Below are 23,290 nucleotides of genomic sequence, written 5' to 3'. Positions count from 1 at the left end.
CCTCCACATATTTGGCCGTCTACATTGTTTGCCTCTGATAGAGGCTCAGCTCTTCTGTGTTCCCCTCAGTGAACTGGGGAAGGCAGCACTTAACAGAGGCATGGACATTAAAAAACAGAACATACAACATTCAAATATGAAGTCAATTTAAGATTGAATAAAATCAGGTGAGAAACTTAAACACAATTTAAAAGAGAAGTGCTTTCGTCTCAAGAGGAAACATTTTCACCGTAGACACCATCGGTCACATGGGCATGGGATGTTTTGGATGAATGGATGGATGTATCACAGAAACTAATCTGGATGAAGGTCTCTTCAGACATGTTTCTGCTCTGTGTCTGCAGGACTACCGTGTGAACATCTTTCTACGTCAGCAGTGGAACGACCCCAGACTGGCCTATGCCGAGTACCCGGACGACTCTCTGGACCTGGACCCCTCGATGTTGGACTCCATCTGGAAACCAGATCTGTTCTTCGCCAATGAGAAGGGAGCGCACTTCCACGAGGTCACGACAGACAACAAGCTGTTAAGAATCTTCAAGAATGGAAAAGTCCTCTACTCCATCAGGTTAGGGTTAGGGTTAGGGGTGGTCAGTAAAGGATCATATGGGGACACAAAGTCTGTCAGGACACCACAGTGTTGGTGAGGAGGAGAATGAACCTGTTATATCACCAGGACCTCTCTATACGACAGCACTGGGGGATGAAAAATGTGTATTTCATTATGTAACAGAGTATGTCACATGTACAAGTCTTAAGTCAAACTCTGACGATCACCTCCAGTCGCCATAGTTACATCAGCTAAAGGCAAGAAATTCATGAAAAGATTTTGTTTAACTCTCAACATGGATGAAAACTGAATGAAAATTATATTTGACAGTTTGTGTGAAGGAGCAAACCCGGGAGGTTATTAGCTCTGTCTTTCTGTGTCTGATGCATAGATTCAGAGCTGAAGAAATAATTTGAGAGTGAGTTTTTCAGCACACCGAGGACTGTCAGGGGACATAGGGATGTCTTTGAGAGACAGTGTCACTGAATACAAATATTTAAGGATATGATTGGATCAAAAATAACAGTTGTAAATTTCACATTTACATTTACTTAATACAATCTGACCTTCTTTTTTTGCAACTCCTTGTGTCACCGCCTAATGGTGAATAGATTTAACACAAGTTTAAGGCCAATCAAAACCACAGGCTTTTATAGACAGTCTGTGGTTTCACACCAGTAACTGACACAATGAACTCAAAGTCGTGTGGACTGAGGAGCTTGTTCTGCGGAGGAACTGAGCTACAAAGCGATTAAATGTGGAAACTTTCATTCAGAATCTTGACACAGTTTCATGCTTTACATTTTCTTTACATACTAATTGGTTTTAATGCATGTGGCTCTGACATCAATAGGTAATCTCCTGGGTGTTTTTAGTTCAGGAATGGAAATGGAGGCAGACTCAAATAATTACTGGACATCAGCAGGACATTAATGGACACCTGTCTCTGTCTCTTTCAGACTGACTCTGACTCTTTCGTGTCCAATGGATCTGAAGAACTTCCCCATGGATGTTCAGACCTGCATCATGCAGCTGGAGAGCTGTAAGTCCTACACACACACACACACACACACACACACACACACACACACACACACACACACACATATGGGACAGTAAATAGAGAAAATTCTCAGAGGAATTTCTGAAGGGGACACACAAGTCAGGCCCAAAGGCGGGAACATGTTCTGCATCGCCAGAGAAGCAGCCAGTGGTTCCTCCTAGCCGACCTTGGGCCAACTTTTTTGTAATCCAGTAAATGAAAAGTTAAACATAATCAGTTTACACAAATGCTGGAATTCACTTTGTGACTGTTCATGCATGGTGCTGTGTGAACGATCAGTAAAAAGGATCACTTGACAGACTTGTGGGTAGCACTAGCACCACAATCAAAAAGAAATAACAACGGGTAACTGAAGATGCTGGTTTTAATTAATGAACATGAAATTAGCAGGGTAACTGCAACCTAGTCTATGACCAAAAAAGACTCAAATGAATCTGGTCAGCGAACCAAACACCCTCCTTCTCAACAAGAAATATAACACACTGGCCAGTCACATACATATACAATATGCTCCTGGGTGACTTCTTTCCACCTCTATAATCCCTCACAGCTGCACAGAACTCATCTGTTCCACTTGGGGAGAAAAGTCCACTTAAGGCTGCAGAGATTTTTGAGATTTTAAAAAAATGTTACCATTAAAAATCATTTGCCATACGACTCCTGGCTACTTGGGTTTTCCTTCCAGAGCCATATTTTTCTCTGCCGGACAAAAGCGGCTCATTTTCCAACCACACACAGAGCTGATCTTCATAATAACCATGGATTTATGACACAGAGCTTTTCATGTGCATTTGTGTTTCTTTGCTGGCTCCTCCCCTCCCCCTCCTCCCTGGTTCATTATTCATCACATTTTCGATGGAAGCTGCGAACGCACTGAGGCTTTTATCAGTGAAGCAGCCTGAAGCTTCTGCTGTGAACACACTCATGAAGTGGTTCAAAGATAAAGTGTCCTTCAGTTCAGCATTGTAAATCACATATCATAGATGAATAAGTGAACACTCTTCCTCTTTATTATTCATCATTATATGTCCCCACCTCAGGGATGAGTCTGCGGGGTGTGAAACCACAGGGACTTCCACTGTGCACGCCACTCAGTGCTCAGGTGCTGGGATTCATACGACAGGGAAGACGACAACACAGCTCTGCCTGAGCAGACAGGAAGTGGAGCCTGCAGAGAAAAAAAAAATCAATAAAGATTAATGTAAACTCAAATACTGTATGAACAGCTGTGGATAGATAAGCAGATGTTTGTTTATACTTTATTTATCCATGCATCATGGTCAGTATCACCATCCCTCCTCTCGGTTCTTTTTAAGGAAACACAGTCATGTTTAATAATGTTGATAGAGCTCTGATGACTAGCCTAGCCTCTGAGCGGGGCCGGGCCAGAGGACACAGGGACAGTCTTCATCGGTGGCTTTATTCAGCTGCAGCCCAGAGGCACATGCAGATCTGTTTACATATATACAGAGGAGATGGGCTCCAAATACACAACATGTATGTGTATTTATATATATATAGATAGTTAGAGATAGAGAGAGAGAAAGAGAGGCAGAGAAAGAGAAAGAGTGAGAGGGATAAAGATAGAGCTTTTTAATATTCATATATATGATGCAGCAGAGAAAACAGGAAGCACGATGACACGCACATAGAGGCAGGGGGAGGGAGGGGAATAATGACATGATGCATGTTAGAGACAATAAAAGGTCTTGACCCAGCTGAGTTTAATATCTCATCACAATATAGATACACCACAGAATCTGACATGTTAATCTCTGCTCGGCTAATCACACATGTGACTGTGCAGCGGTGGTGCAGGCGGTCTGAGCAGCCGAACTCTGAGACGACAGTTGGAGACGTTGCTATCACCGGGGGCAACCGAGACGTAAAAACATCCAGAGACAAACACAAACACTGGTGTGGAGGGCTTGGGGCAGACTCTCCTCTGTTCCCTCTTTGTACACACACACACACACACACACACACTGAACCTGAAGAGGAACTACATCTTTTGTGAGCCTCCTTCGGCCTGTAGCAGCACAAGGCAGCTGGTTTTTGCTTTCACCAAAAAGCCCTGAAGAGCTCTGAGTGCAGCTTCACGAGGCCTCATGTTTATGCTCTCTCTCTCTCTCTCTCTGCATTAGTAACCTTCACCATGTCATGTGGGTGTATGTCTGTACACTATGTGTACATCAGTATCTGTGTTTCCATCACAGGTCTGGATAAATCAGAAGTCATTTTTAATACAAAATGACAGAACCAGTTGTGAATGTTTTTTGTGGCTATGTTGTATTTTATGTATTTTTTTTTTATAATTCATGTGTTTCAGGCTAGACATTAAGAACATTAATGATAACAACTATAGTCAAATTTGGTGGTGTTTAAATTCCTCTCCTCTTTTTTACATCAAGTAATTTCACCTTTACAGAATAAATCCTGTAAAGAAATCTTGGTTCATTTTTTTTAATTGATAGTAGGCTATACGTATAGACGAGAGAGACAGGAAATGGGGAGACAGAGGGAGGGGGAATGACATCCGGTTCATTTTGAAACTGTGGACAAATTCAAGTAATGAATGGGAAACATACTGTATTTACCAGGTAGTGAGAAAAAAGCACTTTTCTGTAGAGCCTCGCTCAGGAGACGTCCATGACACATGTGTCACAAAGAAGCTCTGACCTGTGAATGTATTCTTTCACCTGACTTATCTCAACATCTGACCCACACCACTTCACCCACAGGGGAAATAGATATACACAGGAAGCCATATAGTCATAACTCTCCATACCACACTTGCCCATCTTGAACACCAGGGTACTTGTGAGATTTCTCTTTGTGGACTTAAGCTTATCTGCATCCAACACAGTAATCCCAGCCAGTCAATGAATTACTGTCTCTGGATCAGTGACCTCCAGACTGATCGCAGAGTGATAGTTGGTCCCCATTTCTCATCAAGACTGGGTGCTGAGCCCCCTACTCCACACTCTGTACACCCACGACTGCACCACCTCCCACGTGAGCAATGACATCATCAAATTTGCAGATGATACAAGCGTGGTGGTGGGGCTCTGGAGGGGATGAGTCATCTTACAGAGACGAGTTACAAAAACCTGTCAGTGTGGTGTCAAGAGAACACCCTGGTCCTGAACTTGGCTAAGACCAAAGAGCTACAGTAACTATGGACTTCAGGAATAAAAAAAAAAATCTGACCTGCATCCCATCTATATTAATGGGAACTGTGTGGAGACGGTCACTGAGTTCAAGTTGCTGGGTTTACGTGTGGATGATGACCTCTTGTGGAAAACAAACACCAGAGCGCTTGTCAAGAAGACTACAGCAGCACCTCTAATTCTTGGAGATCCTTTTTTATCCCCAATCTTATCTCACAACAGCAACAGTAAAGATCTAAAAATAATTTAATAATTATAATAGTGTTATAATTTTCTTTGTGCATCTCATGTCATTATGTGTTTGGCACACTGATTCAGCAGAAGGTGAACCAGTTCATCCAGTTGATGCATGTTCTCCTGATGACTGATGGAAACTGATGTTTCCGTCTTGAACCAGGATGCCGCTGGGCTCTGTAGTGAGAGGAACATCGTCGTAGGGAGACATCTCTTCAGCATCAGGTCCAAAGTTTTTAGGAAGGTCATACATCAGCTGAAATGATCTGCAGTGTGTCAATCTGTCCACAGCAACTCCTAAACTGTAGGATCAAAAGAACAACATCAATGAAAATGAGTAACTAAACAAAGACACAAACAGAGAACAATGTAATTCATAATCAACGCAGTGAAATCTGGACAGTCAACAAATGGAGCGAATATAGTCGTGGTCAGATCTGTCAGCCACCGTTCCTCCTGGGATACTTTCAGTCTTAGGTCATTTCTGTCCCGTTTCACAGAGATTAAACTTTAATTAAAAATGGATCAAAGAAAATACAGTGTTGATTTTGTCCTCCTCAAGGTCAACCCTTCCTCTCATCAAAGCTATAGTGACAGTGTGAATAATGTCATATAGCACTGTATGACAGCGTAATATGAACATTATGACCATCAACTACAAAAACAAACATGCTACTGTAGTTGTCACTAATGACAGTGAGTCAGCATTAACAGGTCAGACAAATACAAAGATTTGAATAACAAGACTGTACTATTGAGCACTTTTGATTTTTAGTATGTTTTGCTGATGCTATTCATGTGTTTTTATTTTAAAAACATAACTACTTTTATTGTGCTGCTGCGTGTGTAGTTTCTGTTGCTTTCATAAATGGAACAAGATGTCTGATATTACAATAATACAATATAATAATAATAATGATAATAAGGTGCAGTTAAGAATATACCAAATATAAAGATAACACAACTGGTACAGACTGGGTTATGAACTCAACTATTGAGTTTCTGAAGAATGAATTGTTGTGCTGTGCTGTTTTCAGTCGGTTACACCATGAACGACTTGATCTTCGAGTGGCAGGAGAATGGACCTGTTCAAATAGCTGAAGGCCTCACGCTGCCACAGTTCATCATGAAAGACGACTCAGACCTCAGATACTGCACCAAGCACTACAACACAGGTAACCACACCGACACACACAGGGTGAAACAGTTACCACAATTCATCGGTCATGTTTTGATAAGTGGGAGAAAAAAAACAACTTGAAAAAAAAAACAGGTTGACATCACCATTTAGTTTTCTGAAAGGCATCAAGAGGTGAATCCTGCTTCCACGCGGTTACTGTAGCTGCAGTCATAGATGAGACAGCTGCTCACGTGTTGCTCACATGTAGATCGTCGCCTGACTGTGCGTCTGCTCTGCTGCAGGTAAATTCACCTGCATCGAGGTGCGGTTCCACCTGGAGCGTCAGATGGGGTACTACCTGATCCAGATGTACATCCCCTCTCTGCTCATCGTCATCCTGTCCTGGGTCTCCTTCTGGATCAACATGGACGCTGCCCCCGCCAGAGTGGCCCTGGGCATCACCACCGTCCTCACCATGACAACACAGAGCTCCGGCTCCAGGACGTCTCTGCCTAAGGTCCGTGCGTGTGTGTGTGCATGTGTGTGTGTGTGTGTGTGTGTGTGTGTGTGTGTGTGTGTGTGTGTGTGTGTGTGTGTGTGTGTGTGTGTGTGTGTGTGTGTGTGTGTGTGTGTGTGTGTGTGTGTGTGTTATTCTGGAGGTCACTGTGTATGTTTCTAGTTGTCCATCTGGGTTAGTGTCAGGTAGAGAGAGGGGGAACAGATGTGTGCCACTAGGTTATCAGTAACAGAAGTACAGTACAGTGTGTGTGAGGTTTGATGTTATTTGTTTGACACCCCCACACTTACTGTACCTGAGTAGATCAGTTTGCTGTCACCTGCAGATTTTTATCTTTTCATGCATGTAATTTCCCAGATTGGGATCAATAAAGTATATCTATCTATCTATCTATCTATCTATCTATCTATCTATCTATCTATCTATCTATCTATCTATCTATCTATCTATCTATGCTTCCACACCAGTGACAGTCAGAGCCAGAGTCTTGTTGTTCTCAGGTTGTCAGTCTGTACATCACATTGTCCCAGACACAATATCTTAGAAACGACTTAAACGCTTCAAACAACTTGGAATTTTTAATTTAATCTTTTTTATTTTATTTGTAAAGCACCTTTGAAAACAAGAGTGTGCAAAGCAGTTGTTCGCTGTTGGCTGACATCATGAAGCACTGAGGGATCATGGGAGTTCTTGTCCTCAGATTCTCCTGGTTTGGATTTCTACTGTGCCATTTGTTCAGGTTGCTTTTATCTCCATCTGAATTATCCACAGAGGCCTCTTCCTTTCTGCAACAAACACACCAGCCAATTGTAAAAGTTATAAAAAAAAAACAGATGTACTTGAAAGATTCACTACACATGCCTACTGTACCTGTTGCCACTGATTATTAATTGATAATGGATTCCATCTGTTTACTCTTAAATGCCGGACACATCTGGCTCTTGAGATCCTCTTCTTGTCGTTCCGAGGTTTAATACAACTACTCCGACACAAAGGCGGTGGAGCTGCTACTACAGTCTGGAAGCTCTGGTCTCTGGAGTGTCTCATCTTTTAAAAAGAACTGCTTCTCTGTGAATTATGGATGACTTTGTTGTTGTTTTATTTAGTTGTGTTTTTTTTTTCACAATCTTTTTATGGACTTGAAATATGTGTCCTAAAATATGTTTTATTGTCAGCCACTTTGTAAATGCTTTATATAAGATGTGTTACAGTATTACTAAGGGACAGGTGAGGGGTCAAAGAGAGAGAGAGAGAAAGAGAGAGAGAGCGAGGGTGTGTGTGTGTGTGTGTGTGTGTGTGTGTGTGTGTGTGTGTGTGTGTGTGTGTGTGTGTGTGTGTGTGTGTGTGTGTGTGTATGGATGAGTACACATCCTGAGCATGTGTGAGGATGAGCCCTCAGTCTTGTTCTGGTATCTCGTATGCATGAGAAAAGATCAGACACAGAGAAATTTGTTACGTAACTCTTATTAACACACTCGCCCTGCTCACACATACAGTTCACATATACACCTCCACAACAAGGATGAGCTGTGTGTGTGTGTGTGAGAGTGTGTGTGTTTAGAGGTTAGGAGGTTTCTCATGTTTCCAGTGCTTAACAGAGCTTTGCACTCCAGTATGTCACACATGTCTGAATTAGTCATTATTTCATAAAGAAATGAGGTTACCTTATTCTGACACCACACACAGCAGTGGGTACTGTGTGTGAGTGCGTGTGTGTAATAGCAGCAGCTTTCTGAATGGACATAAAACCATAGCAGTTTATTTCTGACTTGGCCTATAAAGTCAAAGCAGCAAAAACAGCAGAACAGTCTCAACACTAGAAAGTTCCCATGATACACCAGTGATTCAAAACACTACTACTGAAGCAGAGCATCAAAACTCCTCTTCAGAAACCTGTGGATGACGGCGCAGACAGAGGCAATGTTCTGTATGGAAACTGACCACAAATCACTCCACAGCCAAGTGTAATTAACATCTGATGTTTTCCAGATTTCTGGGATATTTTATATTTGAATATTCTTTGTTTCTATGTCAATCTCAGACCAGGTTTGTGCAGCATCATGACTCCTAGATGATGGATCCTATTCCTAATCACTCATGACATGTTTCAGAGGATGTTTCTTACTTTGCATTCAAGCCCTGAAACAAACAGTCAGTCAGATCAGGATCCGGTATTTCTACAACTGTTGAGAAAAGTCCAGACTGTGGTGCACAGGTCTTCTTCACAGATTTTTAATTTTGTATATTTGTGAATCCAATTTTATATTTGCTTTATATTTTTGTGAGTTTGCAAATGTTTGTGTTGTGTTTGTTGAGGTGTTTTATATTTACAGATTACAAATTTACACTTAGATTATAGTGCTGGTCACATGATTGAGACAAATCTACCCCCACACAAACACCCATGGCTTATCTTCACTTATCTGTCTAAAGAGAACCAACGTGTGTGTGTGTGTGTGTGTTTTCATGGTGCTTGCAGGTGTCCTACGTGAAGGCCATAGACATCTGGATGGCAGTGTGTCTGCTCTTCGTCTTCTCAGCCCTGCTGGAGTATGCTGCTGTTAATTTTGTGTCAAGGCAACACAAAGAGCTGCTGCGGTTTAGACGGCATCACAAGAGCAAGAGCAAGGTACACACACATCCTGCAACACACAAACACACACAGAGGAAGCAATGTATCAGCCAGTGCGATGACCTTACAGACGCACCTCTACATGCTCTCTATACATGAGCGTAGTAGATTAAACTCCTGAGTCAGCTCTGGTGTGAGGCTGCCACCTTGTGGTGACAGTGCTGCTATTGCAGCGCCACAGCAGCGAGAAGAAGGGGGGAGGGGCTGCAGAACCACTGGACCGTGCATGTTTGAGTCTCATGAAACTCCACAAATCACTCACTGTATTGGTGCATGATACAGCATGGCCGCAGCTGCATCTATGTGCTTCATGATTCCTCTCGGAGGGCCATCCACACTGAGGATGAGTCTGTTGTCAGTGCATGATGAAGATCTCTGTGGATGGGAAAAGGATGAACTCATCATTCAGTCAACCCACATTCACAGACAGCAAACAAAACACACACACATCTATGTGTGTATTAATGCATATTTAACATGAAGAAGTCTGTCATCGTCACACGGTAAATGTTTAATCTTGAACTCTTTGTTTTCAGCATGTATTAGTCAATACCATCAGTTTTTTTTTATGAATTTAGTTCACACCTGTAAGTTACCTGTGACACACATTTTGACTGAATCATTGGGCATCCCCACCCTGCTCCGGATGCTGTCTGTTCTTCCTCCCGGTGTGTTTGGTGTGCATGCTGCTGCTGGCCTGTAGAACAGTGGAGGGGCAGTTGATCCAGGGGAGCTAGCTGAGTCCCTCCGTCGTATTAACACTGACAACGGCCTCAAACCATCAGACCCTGTGTATGGATCAATGACCAACATCTACAGCAGCAACCACAGGGTAATGCACAGCACACGTTGTATGGGTGTGTGTGTGTGTGTGTGTGTGTGTGTGTGTGTGTGTGTGTGTGTGTGTGTGTGTGTGTGTGTGTGTGTGTGTGTGGGTTGGTGGGTGTGTGTGGGCGTGTGTGTTCATGCATGTTTGCATGTGTTTATTTCACTGTGTCACTTGCATGAACCAACAGTTGTTTGTTGTGAGTCCTCCATCACTTCCTGGTCAGTAGTGATTTTGTAGGAACGATGACTGTTGCAATAACAAAAACAACATGGATAACATTACGCTATCATGTCAGTTAGTCAAAAAAACAACAATATAATATTTACAAGGAAACTGCTCCACTATGTGTTGGTCAAAGTTCATAAGCAGAACAGGGAAGCGACAGACTGGAGACTCTTATCCTCCAACATCATTAAACAGCATCATATGATGAGAACAGGTTCTCTGTGTCCTCAATTTGATTGGTAAATTTTGTTTTTACCAACATGTTCTCCTATTCAAATAGTTCCTGGAAAAGCTCCTGTTCAATGTCTCAATGCCTTTTAATAACGTCAACATTATGTTTCACATTAGAATCGCATGCAAAGCACCGTCCAACATCAGCACAGTAAATGGTGCTGTGACTACATCGTATTAAAAGTCTATTGACTCAGCTGTTGGTGGATACTGATTCTGGCTGGGCCTTGGACTTGTACAGAAGTTAATATTGTTAGTTTCTAACCATTTCTATGGAAAATTCCCAATAAATGAATACAAATGTGACAACATTTGTGAGTCATTCCATGAATGATGATTGTGTTTTTTACTGAACACAATGTTACAGCCTGTCCAGAGCCTCTATAACAAGTCTCTGGTCCTAGTAAATTAAGTCCAGTGTAAAACAAAGACTAAACTACTAAAGTAAATCAATACACATGTTTTCCTGGATATCATAATGATTGAACTATCCCTAAGAATCGTGATCCCATCTGGCTCTGCATCCTGGTGAATCTGGGAGCTTCAGGTCTCACCAGGTCTGTCCCTTGAGTTAGACATTTGATCTTTTTGACCTGTTAGTCTATGGACATTACTGCCACAGATACTCTGCTGGAAATACTTTGTTAAAGTTTCTGTTATGATGATAAAACATGTAGCCTATACAGTCTGGTAGAGTTTGGTTCATCACACATATAATTAAGACTGTATAATTCCTACTTTTTTTTTTTTTTTTTTTTTTTTTAACCTTTATTTAACCAGGCAAGCAAATTAAGAACAAAATTCTTATTTTCAAGTGCAGCCTGAGGGGGAAGGGGGAGGGGAGTGCTAAAAGTGAAACAAGGTTAATAAATTACACAGAAAAATTCTATACAATACAGTACATACAATATATCAATATAATCAATAAAATACAATACAATACAATGTAATTAATCAATGGGGCATGACAAGAAGCCTGTTAGCAAGTGCAGGAGTCAACTGTGATTTGTCTACTGTGACATTGAAACTGATGCATGACACTTCTTCTCTCCTCCTTTGAAGATCAATGATCAGTGATCAGGAAAACAGCCTTTTTGAGTAAACGAAGTCATGTAAAGTAAAGTCAGTCATGTTGTTGTAGAGTTTGTCTGGGTTAAACTTTCAAAGCAGCAGTGTTCACCTGGGGCTGTTTGACCTTTATCTTTAATTTTAAAGGCCGTCATAAAGAGAAGTGGGCGAAAAAGTGTTTAAAGAATTTGGCAGAGAATCCAATCTGGTCTGGGTGTTTTATTATGAGTCGTTTATGTTGTGCAGTTGTGAAAATGATCTGTGTTGTATAGTTTTTTTTTAGTTTTGATCAGTTTGATCCACTGACATTTGTGGTAAAATCTGATGAAAGAGAATATAGTGAATATTTTCTGGGTCATTTTTTGTCAGGGGGATACATACAGTGTTGATAATAAACTGTAATCAGTGTATGAAGACACTGGTTTGTGTGTGTGCTGTAGGCCAGTTTTTACAGATGTTTGAAGAATGGAGGTTAGCCATTAGCTGTACAGGCTGCATGCTCTGCTGCTGACATACACAACTGTTAACACAAAACTGTTACAGATGTGATTTAATGATTAGAATAAGTAGCTTCTTTCAACCAGACATGAACTGATAAGCAGATAATATACAACAAGACAGCCAGAGTGCGAATTATACAATGACAATTGGGGGGGTCAACATTTTACACAGCGCACCTGGACTCAGTCCCGGTATCTCGGGTTCATAGTCGGTGACACGCGCAGATTCAGGCAATGAAATGGTTTAGTCCACTATAGGGGGGTCTGAAATGTTACTACAAGCATCTTCCTGGCATGACTATAGAAATACTGTCTATTGTAGGATTTATGATTACTAATAAGAAAGATAAATGTTTCAACCCCCCCTATTTGTTATTTGTACCTCTTTTAGGGGGGTCGCAGTCGTAATTAGGGGGGTCAAACCCCCCCAAACCCCCCTTTAATTCGCAGACAGCATAGAAACTATCGAGGAGGCCTCTGTGGTGAGACAGAGATCACGACAAAAAGCAGAGCAGTGGGAACAGGAACTGGACGCAGGACCAGGTGAGGGAGACCTGGGTCAGTGAATCGATTGAGGTCTTTTGATGGAGAGATGGAGAAGCTAACTGTCCCTGAGTAGCAGCATTAAAGACCAGACCTGATGTCAAACTCAATTTAGTTCAGGGGCCACGAACAGCACAATTTAATCTGAAGTGGGCCGGACCAGTAAAATAATAGCATAATAACCTTTAAATATATTTTAAAAATTGAAATTTTCCCCTGTTTTAGTACATTAATAAGATGTTTACAGTTACTGAACTATCCTTTTACAAAACATATTATGAACCACTTGAAATTTCTTGATAAAAATATGTGCAATTTCAAATTTTCACACTTGACAAATTCATCCTAAGGGCCAGATTGGACCCTCTGCAGGGCCGGTTCTGGCCCACTGGCCGCATGTTTGACACCCCTGCTATAGACCATCTGTGGACCTGAGACCTGATGAAAGTCCAGCTTGTTGTGGGGAACTGGAGTACTGAAGAGTGTTGTTTATCAGAGGTTATTGATTATAAACTAATTTGCAGTTACATGTATGTGAACTTCTGTGGGATCATTTATTATGGTTAAATTGTGATCAGTTATGATGACCAGTTGTGAGACTCTTCACAGGGGAAGTAGGGTGAATTTAATCATTTCTACACTAACCAGTCCAAGCCAATGATTCATAAACAAAGCAGTTTAACCTTTGTTCTATTGTTTTTGGCTCAAGCCAGTAATGAATGGGCTGTATGACGTGAACCCTGACCCCGGCCCCCTGTCTCTCTCTCCCTCTCTCTCTTTCTCTCCAACAGGAAGGGGAAGTACATGAGAGCAGGCTGACCTCCACCGCTGCTGCTGTGACATCCACTCCCAGCAACAGCAAGGACTCCAAAGCCAGTGGCAATAATACTGTTACCGCTGCGAACACAAAAGGGGTCACAGCAAACACTACACAGAATCCGTCTGGAGCGGCGGCAGCAGGTGGAGGAGGAGGGGGTAAAAGCACCGAGGAGATGAGGAAGTTATTCATTGACCGAGCCAAGAAGATTGACACTCTGTCGAGGGCTGGCTTCCCTCTGGCCTTCCTCTTCTTCAACATCTTCTACTGGGTCCTGTACAAGATCCTGCGACATGAAGATGTGCATAAGAAGTAGAGAGAGTATTCACACACGCACACACACACGCACACACACACACACACACACATACACGTACACATACACACACACACACACACCTGTACTGTGCTGACCTAACCCTTGCAGGATGACCATTATCCCTCTGTTAGATCCCAGCTGACTCACAACCCACCTCTTTTGATATCGACCAATCAGCTGAGGTCCACACAGGTGTGCGTGTGTGTGTGTGTGTGAGACAGGATGATGCAAAGAGCAGGTGTTACACACTCTTCACAGGCGTGTGATTGATCTAGAAGTTGGGTGGAGCTGTGTCTCTTCAGGTGCTTCTGTCTGAGGAGACTTCATCCTAGAGGAGGAGGAGGAGGAGGAGTTGGTCAGTGTATTTGTGCCAAAGCAGCATGGGTAATGTACTGGAGGGAACAGCTACATACAGTTAGACACAGTGACGACCAGCCTCTACACTCAGAGATAATTCTCAGGATTAAGTGTTAGACTAACACGAGCTGAATAAAAGAAAAAACACTGTTTCCTCAGTTTAAATCTCTAAATAATTAGAGTGTAAATACATGTACATGTTTGGTAGCACTATAATAAAGAAAACAGTAACTGACACAGCAGCGGGTTTCAGGCCTCAGCACAGTCACTGCAGCAGGTTTGATCCCCTGCAGAGGATCACACACCTGTTTCATCATCACACTGTAAACACAAGAACTTACACTGCTGAGTAGATCGAGATTACTGTTCATAGAAGTCACAGCTTTTGACTGAAGTTAATGAAAGAGAGACAAAAGGCTGTTTCAGTTACAGCTTTGTTTGATTTGTTCCTCCTGTCAAAACTGTGTCAGGTGTCAGAGAAAACACAGTGATGCCGCGGTTATTCTCAGCCCTGGTAATCGATATACAATATGTAAAATGATATACTGGCAACACAGACAATAATCGTGTGGCTAACAAAAGCAACAGGTTAGATACCGAACCGCCCCCTCTCTGAAGACTGTGACGTTGGACTTGCTCCAAGTATAGATCCTGCAGGACAGGCTTTACTCCAATACAAATGACAGTTCTTTGCTGCGAGACAAGACACAGCGCCATTAGGACACGGACAGGTTCAAACATAATTGACAGCGGAGGAGTCTGCTCTTATTTTGCTCCTGTGATGCACAATGTTTGGTCTATCACACAGTATTGTTTGTCTCTCAAGTGTGGAGGAGTAAAAGCTACACAAATAATAAAAATATAAATAATAATAAAGTACAATACTGAAAATAGGTTGAAGTAAGTCAGTGTATCTGGTTATTGTCCCACCATGAGTTTGATAATGTTTATGGAGACAGCTGTTTATATCTTCATCAAACAAACCAGAGAGAGTTAGAGAATAAAGAGGAACATTCAACAGAGCTGAACATGAACTGTAATCAGGCAGGTCAGGGACTGATGCATGTTTGCCAAAATAATCAGTATAGCAGCTCTGCTGGAGTCAGAGTTTCAATGCAAAGTGATCCTGACACCGCCCTGTTGCAAGAATACAAAATCAAAGAAAACAAGAAATGTTGTTCATTTTGACCATCCACCTCTGGAAAACCCTCATATCTACCTGAGACGTGTTCATCTGAGGTACTGGTCTCTGTCTTTTTAGTGCTGGGTCAACTTTAGTATCCCCACATACAATTGGCCTCTTCTTCTCTAAGTAAGCTACAGTAAAGTCTTCATGTTCTTCTCCAAGTACTTGAAGAGCCGATAGTAGCTCATCGAGCGAATTCTTGTTCTTGTTTTTATTCTCTGCGTCAGACAACTTCTGGCACAGACAGTGTTTTTTTAATGCTGGATTAAGGGAGCGACTTCATCCATTTATGGTTAAGTGAGTGAGAAGAAATGAGGCTTGTGTGCATGGGCCAATTTTTCAATGAGTAAGATTTATAAAAGGGAACCATGCAAATACATTGCTTTATCATTTGGAATGAAAATAATCTGTATTAATCATTCTGGTATTATCAGTACACATACTTCATCATCATCTACACGATACAGTTGAATCTGTTTGGTGCATCTGGGCCCTGGTCTGTATAACAATAGGTTGTTATTCTAGATGAGGTCTCCATCATGTATAACCACAGGAAATCATTAAATCTCAACATGGCAGAATCATTTTTGTAGGATGAAATGGGTTAAATTGTCTTAATTAAAAAAAAAAAAAGTATTAATGATGTTTGGAAAAATGTGTTATGGCTTGTCCAGTCATCACGCTGTGCTCCACTCTGTGATGCAGAGACAATCAGACACTGTACTTGGTGATTTGTAATGGACACATTAATACTGTTGACTGTTTCCTCCTTTCACTGCAAGTTCTTTGTGTTTGGCTCCAGTCTGAGTTCCTGTCAGCTGAAAGAGTCGCCTCACCGCTTCAGTTCGCTGTGCTCTGCAGTGTCAGAGAGAGGCCATCAGTCATAGTGAGCTCAGCAATATGAAATCACTGTTTCAGGCCTCCACAAGTTGATTTACATTCCTCTGTCGAAAAAGGAGTCTGATGGTCTGGTGTGATGTTCACGACCTGAGAGATTTTAAACAACGTTATCATTTTAATTTTAACTCGTTCAGACTGTTTCCTGTTCATCACACTGCACGTGACCTCAGATATGCATGTTTCCAGGATGTTCAATGTTATTCACCCCACCGTTTCCCCTCAGATATATTCTTGTGGCTCTAATGAAAACATCTCACTCTCAGTCCCCACCAAGCTCCTGTCGTTCATCTGCTCCTGCAGACTCCACATTTATTTTTCGCTGTCCATATCTTGTCATAATAGTAACCATTTTGTTCAGGTAATATAGTAGAATCATTCTACTCTACTGTTTTTACTATGAACTTGTGCCAACAGAGCCAGACTGCAGTTAAACTTCAGATCCTCACAGTCCTCAAACTCCTCTTCACCAATCTGACTGTGTTCAGACACTTTCTTTTTTCAAGCCTGCTCAGAATGATCTTGTAAAGTGTTGTTGATGGGTGGCATCAGCACAGTTTAAAGGTGTGGTCATGTTGTGTGAGGTGCTAATACTGTTCTATGATCAGTGTTTTACGTATCTACGGTCGGTGTGTTACCTGCAGTAGGAGCAGAAGCTGAATGATGAGCAGCTGTGGACGCGGTCAGCAGGAAAACATGTTTTAATTTAGACACTTAAAAAATACCCTCAGTTGAAGCTTTATTTTTTAGTATTTTCACCACTTTACTTTGGAACCGCTGTTGAACTCCTGAAGTCAAATGCACAAGCACACCTACAGGGCACACTGTTAAACTATAGACTAATAGACCAGTATCTCACACAACCCTGCATTAAATAACCTCCAACTATACTTTGAAACTGTGCTGTGATTAAATCACATTGACATGTCATGTCCTGTTTTAACTAACTGAACAGACAACTTGGAGCCAGTTTCTTCACTGTGAGCGCCACCGCTTTCACCCTCACTCTGGATTCTGTCACCACACAACACAAACTATCTCAAGCAGGTTTCCAGGTGACTTTCATCATGTGACTCTAAAATCTGCGTGGATGTGGTCCACTCTTACTCTGATTGGTGCGTACGGTCGTTTGGTGACCTCATCGCAACTCGTTGACTTGCTTGAGGTGTAATCAACCAGAGCAGCTGAGAACGCCTGTGTAGGTGTTTGGTTTTTCTACTCTAGGCCTTGTGTTGTGTTTGTGTGGCCTTCAGTGTCTGTCCTCTTCACAACCTGTCATGGTGGGTGAAAGACTAATCATGTTGTAAAAACATTCAGGACTTTGACTAATGATGTGTATCATTAAGTTAAGTCCTAAGTTAAATGTTTTTTTTTCTTCTGCAGCCTGTGAATCAGTAGGTTTTTATAAGTGGCACGCATCCCTCTGCTGATTGGTCCCATCACTGCAGGTCCAGGACGGTCAGCAAACGGCAGATTGAGAGATTCAACTGTCTTTGATCTGAGCCATCGGTGTCCATAGCTTTGTATTTATCATTGCATTGTGAGTCGGATGTGGTGAACATGTTTTGGTTTGTTATAATGCAAACACACCTCATTACACCGAGAGGAAACCCTGGATGAAGCTGCAGTGATGTCACAGCTAGACTACAATTAACCTCTTGTTAAAGCAGAAGTAAGTGGTCCGGTCGTTTTCGCTAATGCTGCGTTCCAGGCAGGCTTTTGAAATCGTAAATTACAGCTTCAACAAGCTACAACTTACGACTTTGTAGCGTTCCAGGCAACCCACTCGTGTTTTTCCGACCTGTTTTACCGGTGAAAGTCACTATAACGGCCACTCGTAACTTCCGACCGGTGAACTCGTACCAGATCGAACTGGTACAACTTCACGGTCGGAAAAATACGAGTTTCCTTGAACGCACCATAACAGTCCTCGTCCCTACGTCGCCACATTCACGGCGTCCCTTGGCTGCACACACAGCCCTGCATGCCGTTCTCTCTCCTCATTGGATAAAAACTGTAGGATACGATAAATGTTTTCTCTTCGGCTCAGAGCAGAGCAGAGGGACTGAGAGACCCGTGTTTCAGACCAAACACTCTATGTAAGTGATTGCTGTTGGAAGATATAACTATTTAAGACTTATATTAACACAAATATATCACTTACTTCTGCTTTAAGGTCCAGTGTAGTCTAACTGAGATAAATACATTTCTAACAAACTGTCACACGACTCACTTTCTTGTTGTAAGTTCTCCCTCCCAGTGAAGTATCACATGCGCAGCAGCTGTAATTGACAGACTGTATGACTCTGTTGGCTTTAATACATTTGTTGAGAGCACACTCACTCTTTTCTGTGATATAAGATGTGCATATTTTACCTTGTTCTGATTTAATTCTGTTGGAGTAAAATAAACTTGGTAGCCACTTCTTAATGTGAACTTGTCCTGTCTTTTCTTGTCTCAGCCGAATAAGTTATATAACACTCCTCTGCTTAATGGCACAGGACAGTACACTGAGTAGTCATATTAGGGAAAATGTCTGTTTTTACGAGGTCTTTAGAGGACCAATTATACTTTTCCTTTCCTATAGTGTGTTATAGCTTGTTGTGGACGTCAATACATCCCTAGGAACTGCCCACCTGCAAGCCTGGCACACCCCCACACGAGTCACAGCATGTAACAACTCCTAATGAAGGGTTTTCTTCAGTTTTGTTGCCATGCAAAAAAGACACTCTTTTCTCAATAGCCTGAAGAAATCTATCTATTTGTTTCCATGGTTCCCTCCACTGCTCCAGCATTATAGTGTAAGCCTGGCCCTTCAAGGAAGACTGCTCTACAGTGCACAGTAAGATGCTTGATTTTCTCAGTGGTTATGTCTATGCGTCATACTTAATGAGGCAGAACAGGGTACTCAGGCTCACTGTCTGTCAGTCCGCATTATTATTATTATTATTATTATTATTATTATTATTATTTAACCACATTATCAGCAACCTGATCACATTAGTAAGAAGCAGCGTATAACAACTTAATGCAACCTGACATGATACCTACAGGCAACCTCTAGGGCTGAAAAATGAAGCCAATAGGGAAGTACCAAAAACTGCACTGCCTGGTGATGTCAACTGTCAATATGTAAATTGTAGATATGCTCTCAATGCAGCACAACATATTAAATGTCAAATTAGTTTGCTCAGTTTACCAATAAAAGCCATAAATTAGATTTACATGTTAAAATTTGAAGATGTTTGAAATAATATGTAACCTGGACAGAATAAGAGCTTTTAAAAATAACTTCAGTCAGCTTAAAATAGTGAATCAGCAGTTTTAGCTGAACAAGGACTTTGGTAACTTTCCAGGACTTTCCCCCAAAACTGGTTCAAACCAGAAAAGACCAGTCACCTGTTCAAGTTGGAAGAATAATCCCATTACTTCTGGGTTTGTGAAAAGTTCTTTTAATGAACAAACAGAGATTTCTATTATCATGAAAAAATGCAATGTGTTTTTTTTAGAGAATATTTGGAAATGTTACCTAGGAGGTGGAAGAAAGTACCGACAATATAAGAAGATACACAGGCATTGTTTCTTCACTTATGCTCCAGAGCTAACTCAGGTTTACCTCTAGAAAGAAAATAAACTCTATTGCACTGAACATATCCAATGAGACGTCAGAGGGCCGATATACTATTTGAAGATAAGTATTGGCAACGAGGTTCAGACTTAGTTTGTGGCTCAGACCTGGACTTTAATTTACAATCTATAACTTATACTTAACAACTGAGTTGTTTTTCACTTACTTCATGGAGCAGAGCAGTTCAGTGTGTTTTGCAGTGGCAGCGATAGGCCATTTGTCATAGTGATGTCACAGTAGTATGAAGTTACTGTTTCAGGTCTCCACAAGTTTATTTACATTCCTCAGTGGTAAAGGGGGTCTGATGGTCTGAGACTGAGAGATTTTAGCTAACACCGATGCTGGCTGTGATGTCCTCCGCTCCATCACAAGTAGGCTGCAACCAGCAACTTTGACCATGCCTCTCTCCCATACCTACCCAGTAGTCTATCTTACATGGCCCAATAGAGCCATTAAAACACTGGGCCTACTCTTTGCCAACATTAAAGAGGCATTTAACTCATCACATATCTCTGCCTTGGGAAGATCTGATCGCGTCCTGTTTCACCTCCTCTTTGTGTGCAAACTTCATGGTCTCATGAGGCTGAAGAGGCTTTAAAGCTCTGTTTTTGACTCAACTGTGAAGGAAACGCTTTGCGGCGAGGACATCCACAGCCTGACACACTGCATCACAGACGGTTTAAATTTCTGTGTGGAAAAAAGCTGTAACCACCAGGATCCTACAGTGTTTTTCCTGCAACAAACCTCGGATTACTCCTGACATCAGGGCTCTACTCGAGCAGAAACAGAGAGCCCCCAGGTCAAGAAATAAGTGGGAGCTGAAAGATGTGCATAGGGAGCTAAGGAGAACAATCAGGGAGGGGAGAAACGACTACAGGAGGAGGATAGAGGATCAGCTGCAAATGAACAACGTCGAGTCTGGAGCGACCTGAAAAACATCTCAGGCCATGATGAACCCAACTTCCAGCCTGTGGGGGAAGAGAAGTGGGCTAATGGCGTGAACCTGTTCTTCAGGTCGGATCAGTCTTTTGCCCCCCTTCCTCTCTTGTCCTCTCCGCTGCAGCAACCTCCATCTGAGCCCCCATTGATGGCCCCACCACCATCCAGGCATGCGCTTCACAGTCATGTTGAGGGTAAAATACTGCCCTTCCCCATAATCCACAACCTCCTGCAGACAACTGCCTGCCTCCAGCCTGCCCCTCACTATGAACCTGATAAGTAGTGGAGAAGAAGATTAAGTCGCTGGCCTTGATGGTATTAACTCCGGCTCCTCCAGTCCTGCGCAGACCAACTGTGCAGGATACCTGAACATATGTTCAACCTGAGCCTGAAGCCAGGGAGAGTACCGTAGCTCAGGGAAAACTTCCTGTGGCATTGACATCCCATCTAATGGAGACCCTGGTGGGCCTGGTTGTGGTTCATCTTTGGCAACCGGTGAGCCCATCAATGGACCTGTTTCAGTTCACATACCAGCCTGACATCAGGGTGGAAGATGCTGTCTTGATGGAGAACATGAACATGACCATCTTCAGTATGTCAATAAGTTGAAACAAGACTTAAAGAAAGCCTACAAACTCGCAACTGCGGCAGCTGACAAAAGTCCCTTGAGGAACAAGATCGCCGTGTTCGAGGTCAGCCATTGGCAGAAGGAGACAGAGTCCTGTTGAGAAATCTTGGTCTTACTGGGAATCATACTTCAAGACAGATGGAAGTCCACTCCTTATGTCATTGTCAGACAGTTACCCAACTTACCTGTCTATGAAGTTAAGCCAGAGAGTGGACCCGGAAGTGTCAAACCTCTTCACAGAGACCATCTCCTGCCAATCGGTTACCTGGTAAGGATGCCAGATCCCTCAACTCAAGCAACAAAACACACAGAACCGTCTGTCACAAGGTCACGGAACATAAGGCCCGAGCCTGCAGATAGTGGTCCTGCTGATTCAGAATCTGAGTTTGATGAGACACCAGGATATCAATCCTTTGACATTGATGAAGTTGAGAGACATGTGTTGTCTACTTACCGTCAATCAAATCAGATCCTTAAAGCCATAGAGGAAAACAGGGACGTGACAAGAAGTTGTGAAAGTGACGCAGACTTACCTGAGCAAAGTGACACAGACTTAAACAAAGTGACACAGACTTACCTGAGCAAAGTGACGCAGACTTACCTGATGAAAAGTCATCGATGAGTCAGAACCTGAAAATACAGGAATGAAACAGAGACAGAACAGGAAGATGCCATACATTGACTTCATCTTCATTGTTTTCTCTCTCACCTGGAAAAGACTGGGCAAACTAAGAGGGATATTTTCTAACTTCTCCAGTGCTTTCAATACTTTAGAGCGAACTGGTGTGCACAAGAGTGGACCAACACCTCACCATATGTGAAGATCTAGGACTGTGTTGGGCGTCGCCTGCAGTGCAGGAGCACCACAGGGCACAGTGTTGTCTTCTTTCCTGTTCACCCTCCACACTGCAGACCCACTCATCCAACTCTTCCAACAGCCACCTGCAGAATGACTCTGCATGTGTCGGCATCACCAGTGATGGAGACGACAGAGAACAGACCCAGGACCTCTGGAAAAACACAGGTGGTGAACTTCCACAGGCTGAACGACTATCCCCACACACACCGGTGAACACTATAAGGGAACAAACACTGAGACTGTCGACTCTTAAAACTACACTGCCCGTCCAAAAGTCACCACCTGGATTTAACTAAGATAATAGGTAAGACCTTCCCATTGGATAATTACTGCATGGATGATTATGTTTCAGCTGGCAACAATTTAACTGATGCAGTCTCATTTATTTAACAACCATGTCGTAAGATACATCCTGTGGTCGTGGAAAAGATGTTAATCGGTTTCAGAAGGGTCAAATTATTGGCATGCATCAAGCTAATAGATTTCTGGGACTGCTAAAATTTGGTTAAGAACTGTCCAACGCATTATTAAACCCTGGAAGGATGGTGGGGAACCATCATCTAAGGAAGAATTGTGGTCCAATGTGACCACAGAGTCCAGACCTTCACCCCATTGAGGATCTTTGAAAATTAACGCAACTCTGGACAGAAATAAATGTTGTGACATTGCAGAAGGTAATCGAAATGATGCCACAGCAAATGCATGCGGTAAACAAAGCTACAGGCAGTCCAACAAAATATTACATTGTGTGACTTTTTTTTGGGACGGGCAGTGTAGCTTACTGTTGACTGGACCAACAAACTGGACTGGACTCAGAACACAAATGCACTGTACAAGAAGGGTTAGCTCAGGTCAGGTCAGGTCAGGTCGTACCCTCTGTAGAGACTCAGGTCTTCTGGTGTAGGGGACGCTCCAGAGGAACCTCTACAGCTCTGTGGTGGCATCAGAGAGGAGTGTTTCCCACCAGGGGAAGTGACA

The 23,290-nt window shown here is 42.4% G+C and overlaps 1 protein-coding gene and 1 long non-coding RNA gene across 3 annotated transcripts in view; one reads left to right on the top strand and one right to left on the bottom strand.

Annotated features, from left to right (window-relative positions):
- glra3 (glycine receptor, alpha 3) overlaps positions 1-13,815 on the top strand; it is a gene marked incomplete at both ends in the record, with an annotated part of 21,114 nt that extends 7,299 nt beyond the window's left edge. The window contains 7 exons of one of the 2 annotated variants that reach the window (XM_083978711.1): positions 345-568; positions 1,510-1,592; positions 6,055-6,192; positions 6,440-6,654; positions 9,134-9,283; positions 9,990-10,118; positions 13,474-13,815. In XM_083978711.1, the coding sequence (XP_083834837.1) occupies positions 345-568; positions 1,510-1,592; positions 6,055-6,192; positions 6,440-6,654; positions 9,134-9,283; positions 9,990-10,118; positions 13,474-13,815 (1,281 nt within the window). The remainder of the gene's footprint in view (positions 1-344; positions 569-1,509; positions 1,593-6,054; positions 6,193-6,439; positions 6,655-9,133; positions 9,284-9,989; positions 10,119-13,473) is intronic. The other variant, XM_083978712.1, reaches the window with a different exon arrangement.
- LOC310991146 overlaps positions 13,681-23,290 on the bottom strand; it is a 20,171-nt gene continuing 10,561 nt past the window's right edge. Inside the window, exons 2-3 of the long non-coding RNA XR_014595605.1 lie at positions 13,973-14,146; positions 13,681-13,785 (exon numbers count right to left, since the gene is read on the bottom strand). This is a non-coding gene — a long non-coding RNA (uncharacterized lncRNA). The remainder of the gene's footprint in view (positions 13,786-13,972; positions 14,147-23,290) is intronic.

The sequence above is a fragment of the Trachurus trachurus genome (genome assembly GCF_905171665.1).
Source record: "Trachurus trachurus genome assembly, chromosome: 1".
Taxonomy (NCBI): domain Eukaryota; kingdom Metazoa; phylum Chordata; class Actinopteri; order Carangiformes; family Carangidae; genus Trachurus; species Trachurus trachurus.
The sequence above is the reverse complement of the archived record's forward strand: the minus strand, read 5'-3'. Positions and strand labels throughout refer to the sequence as shown.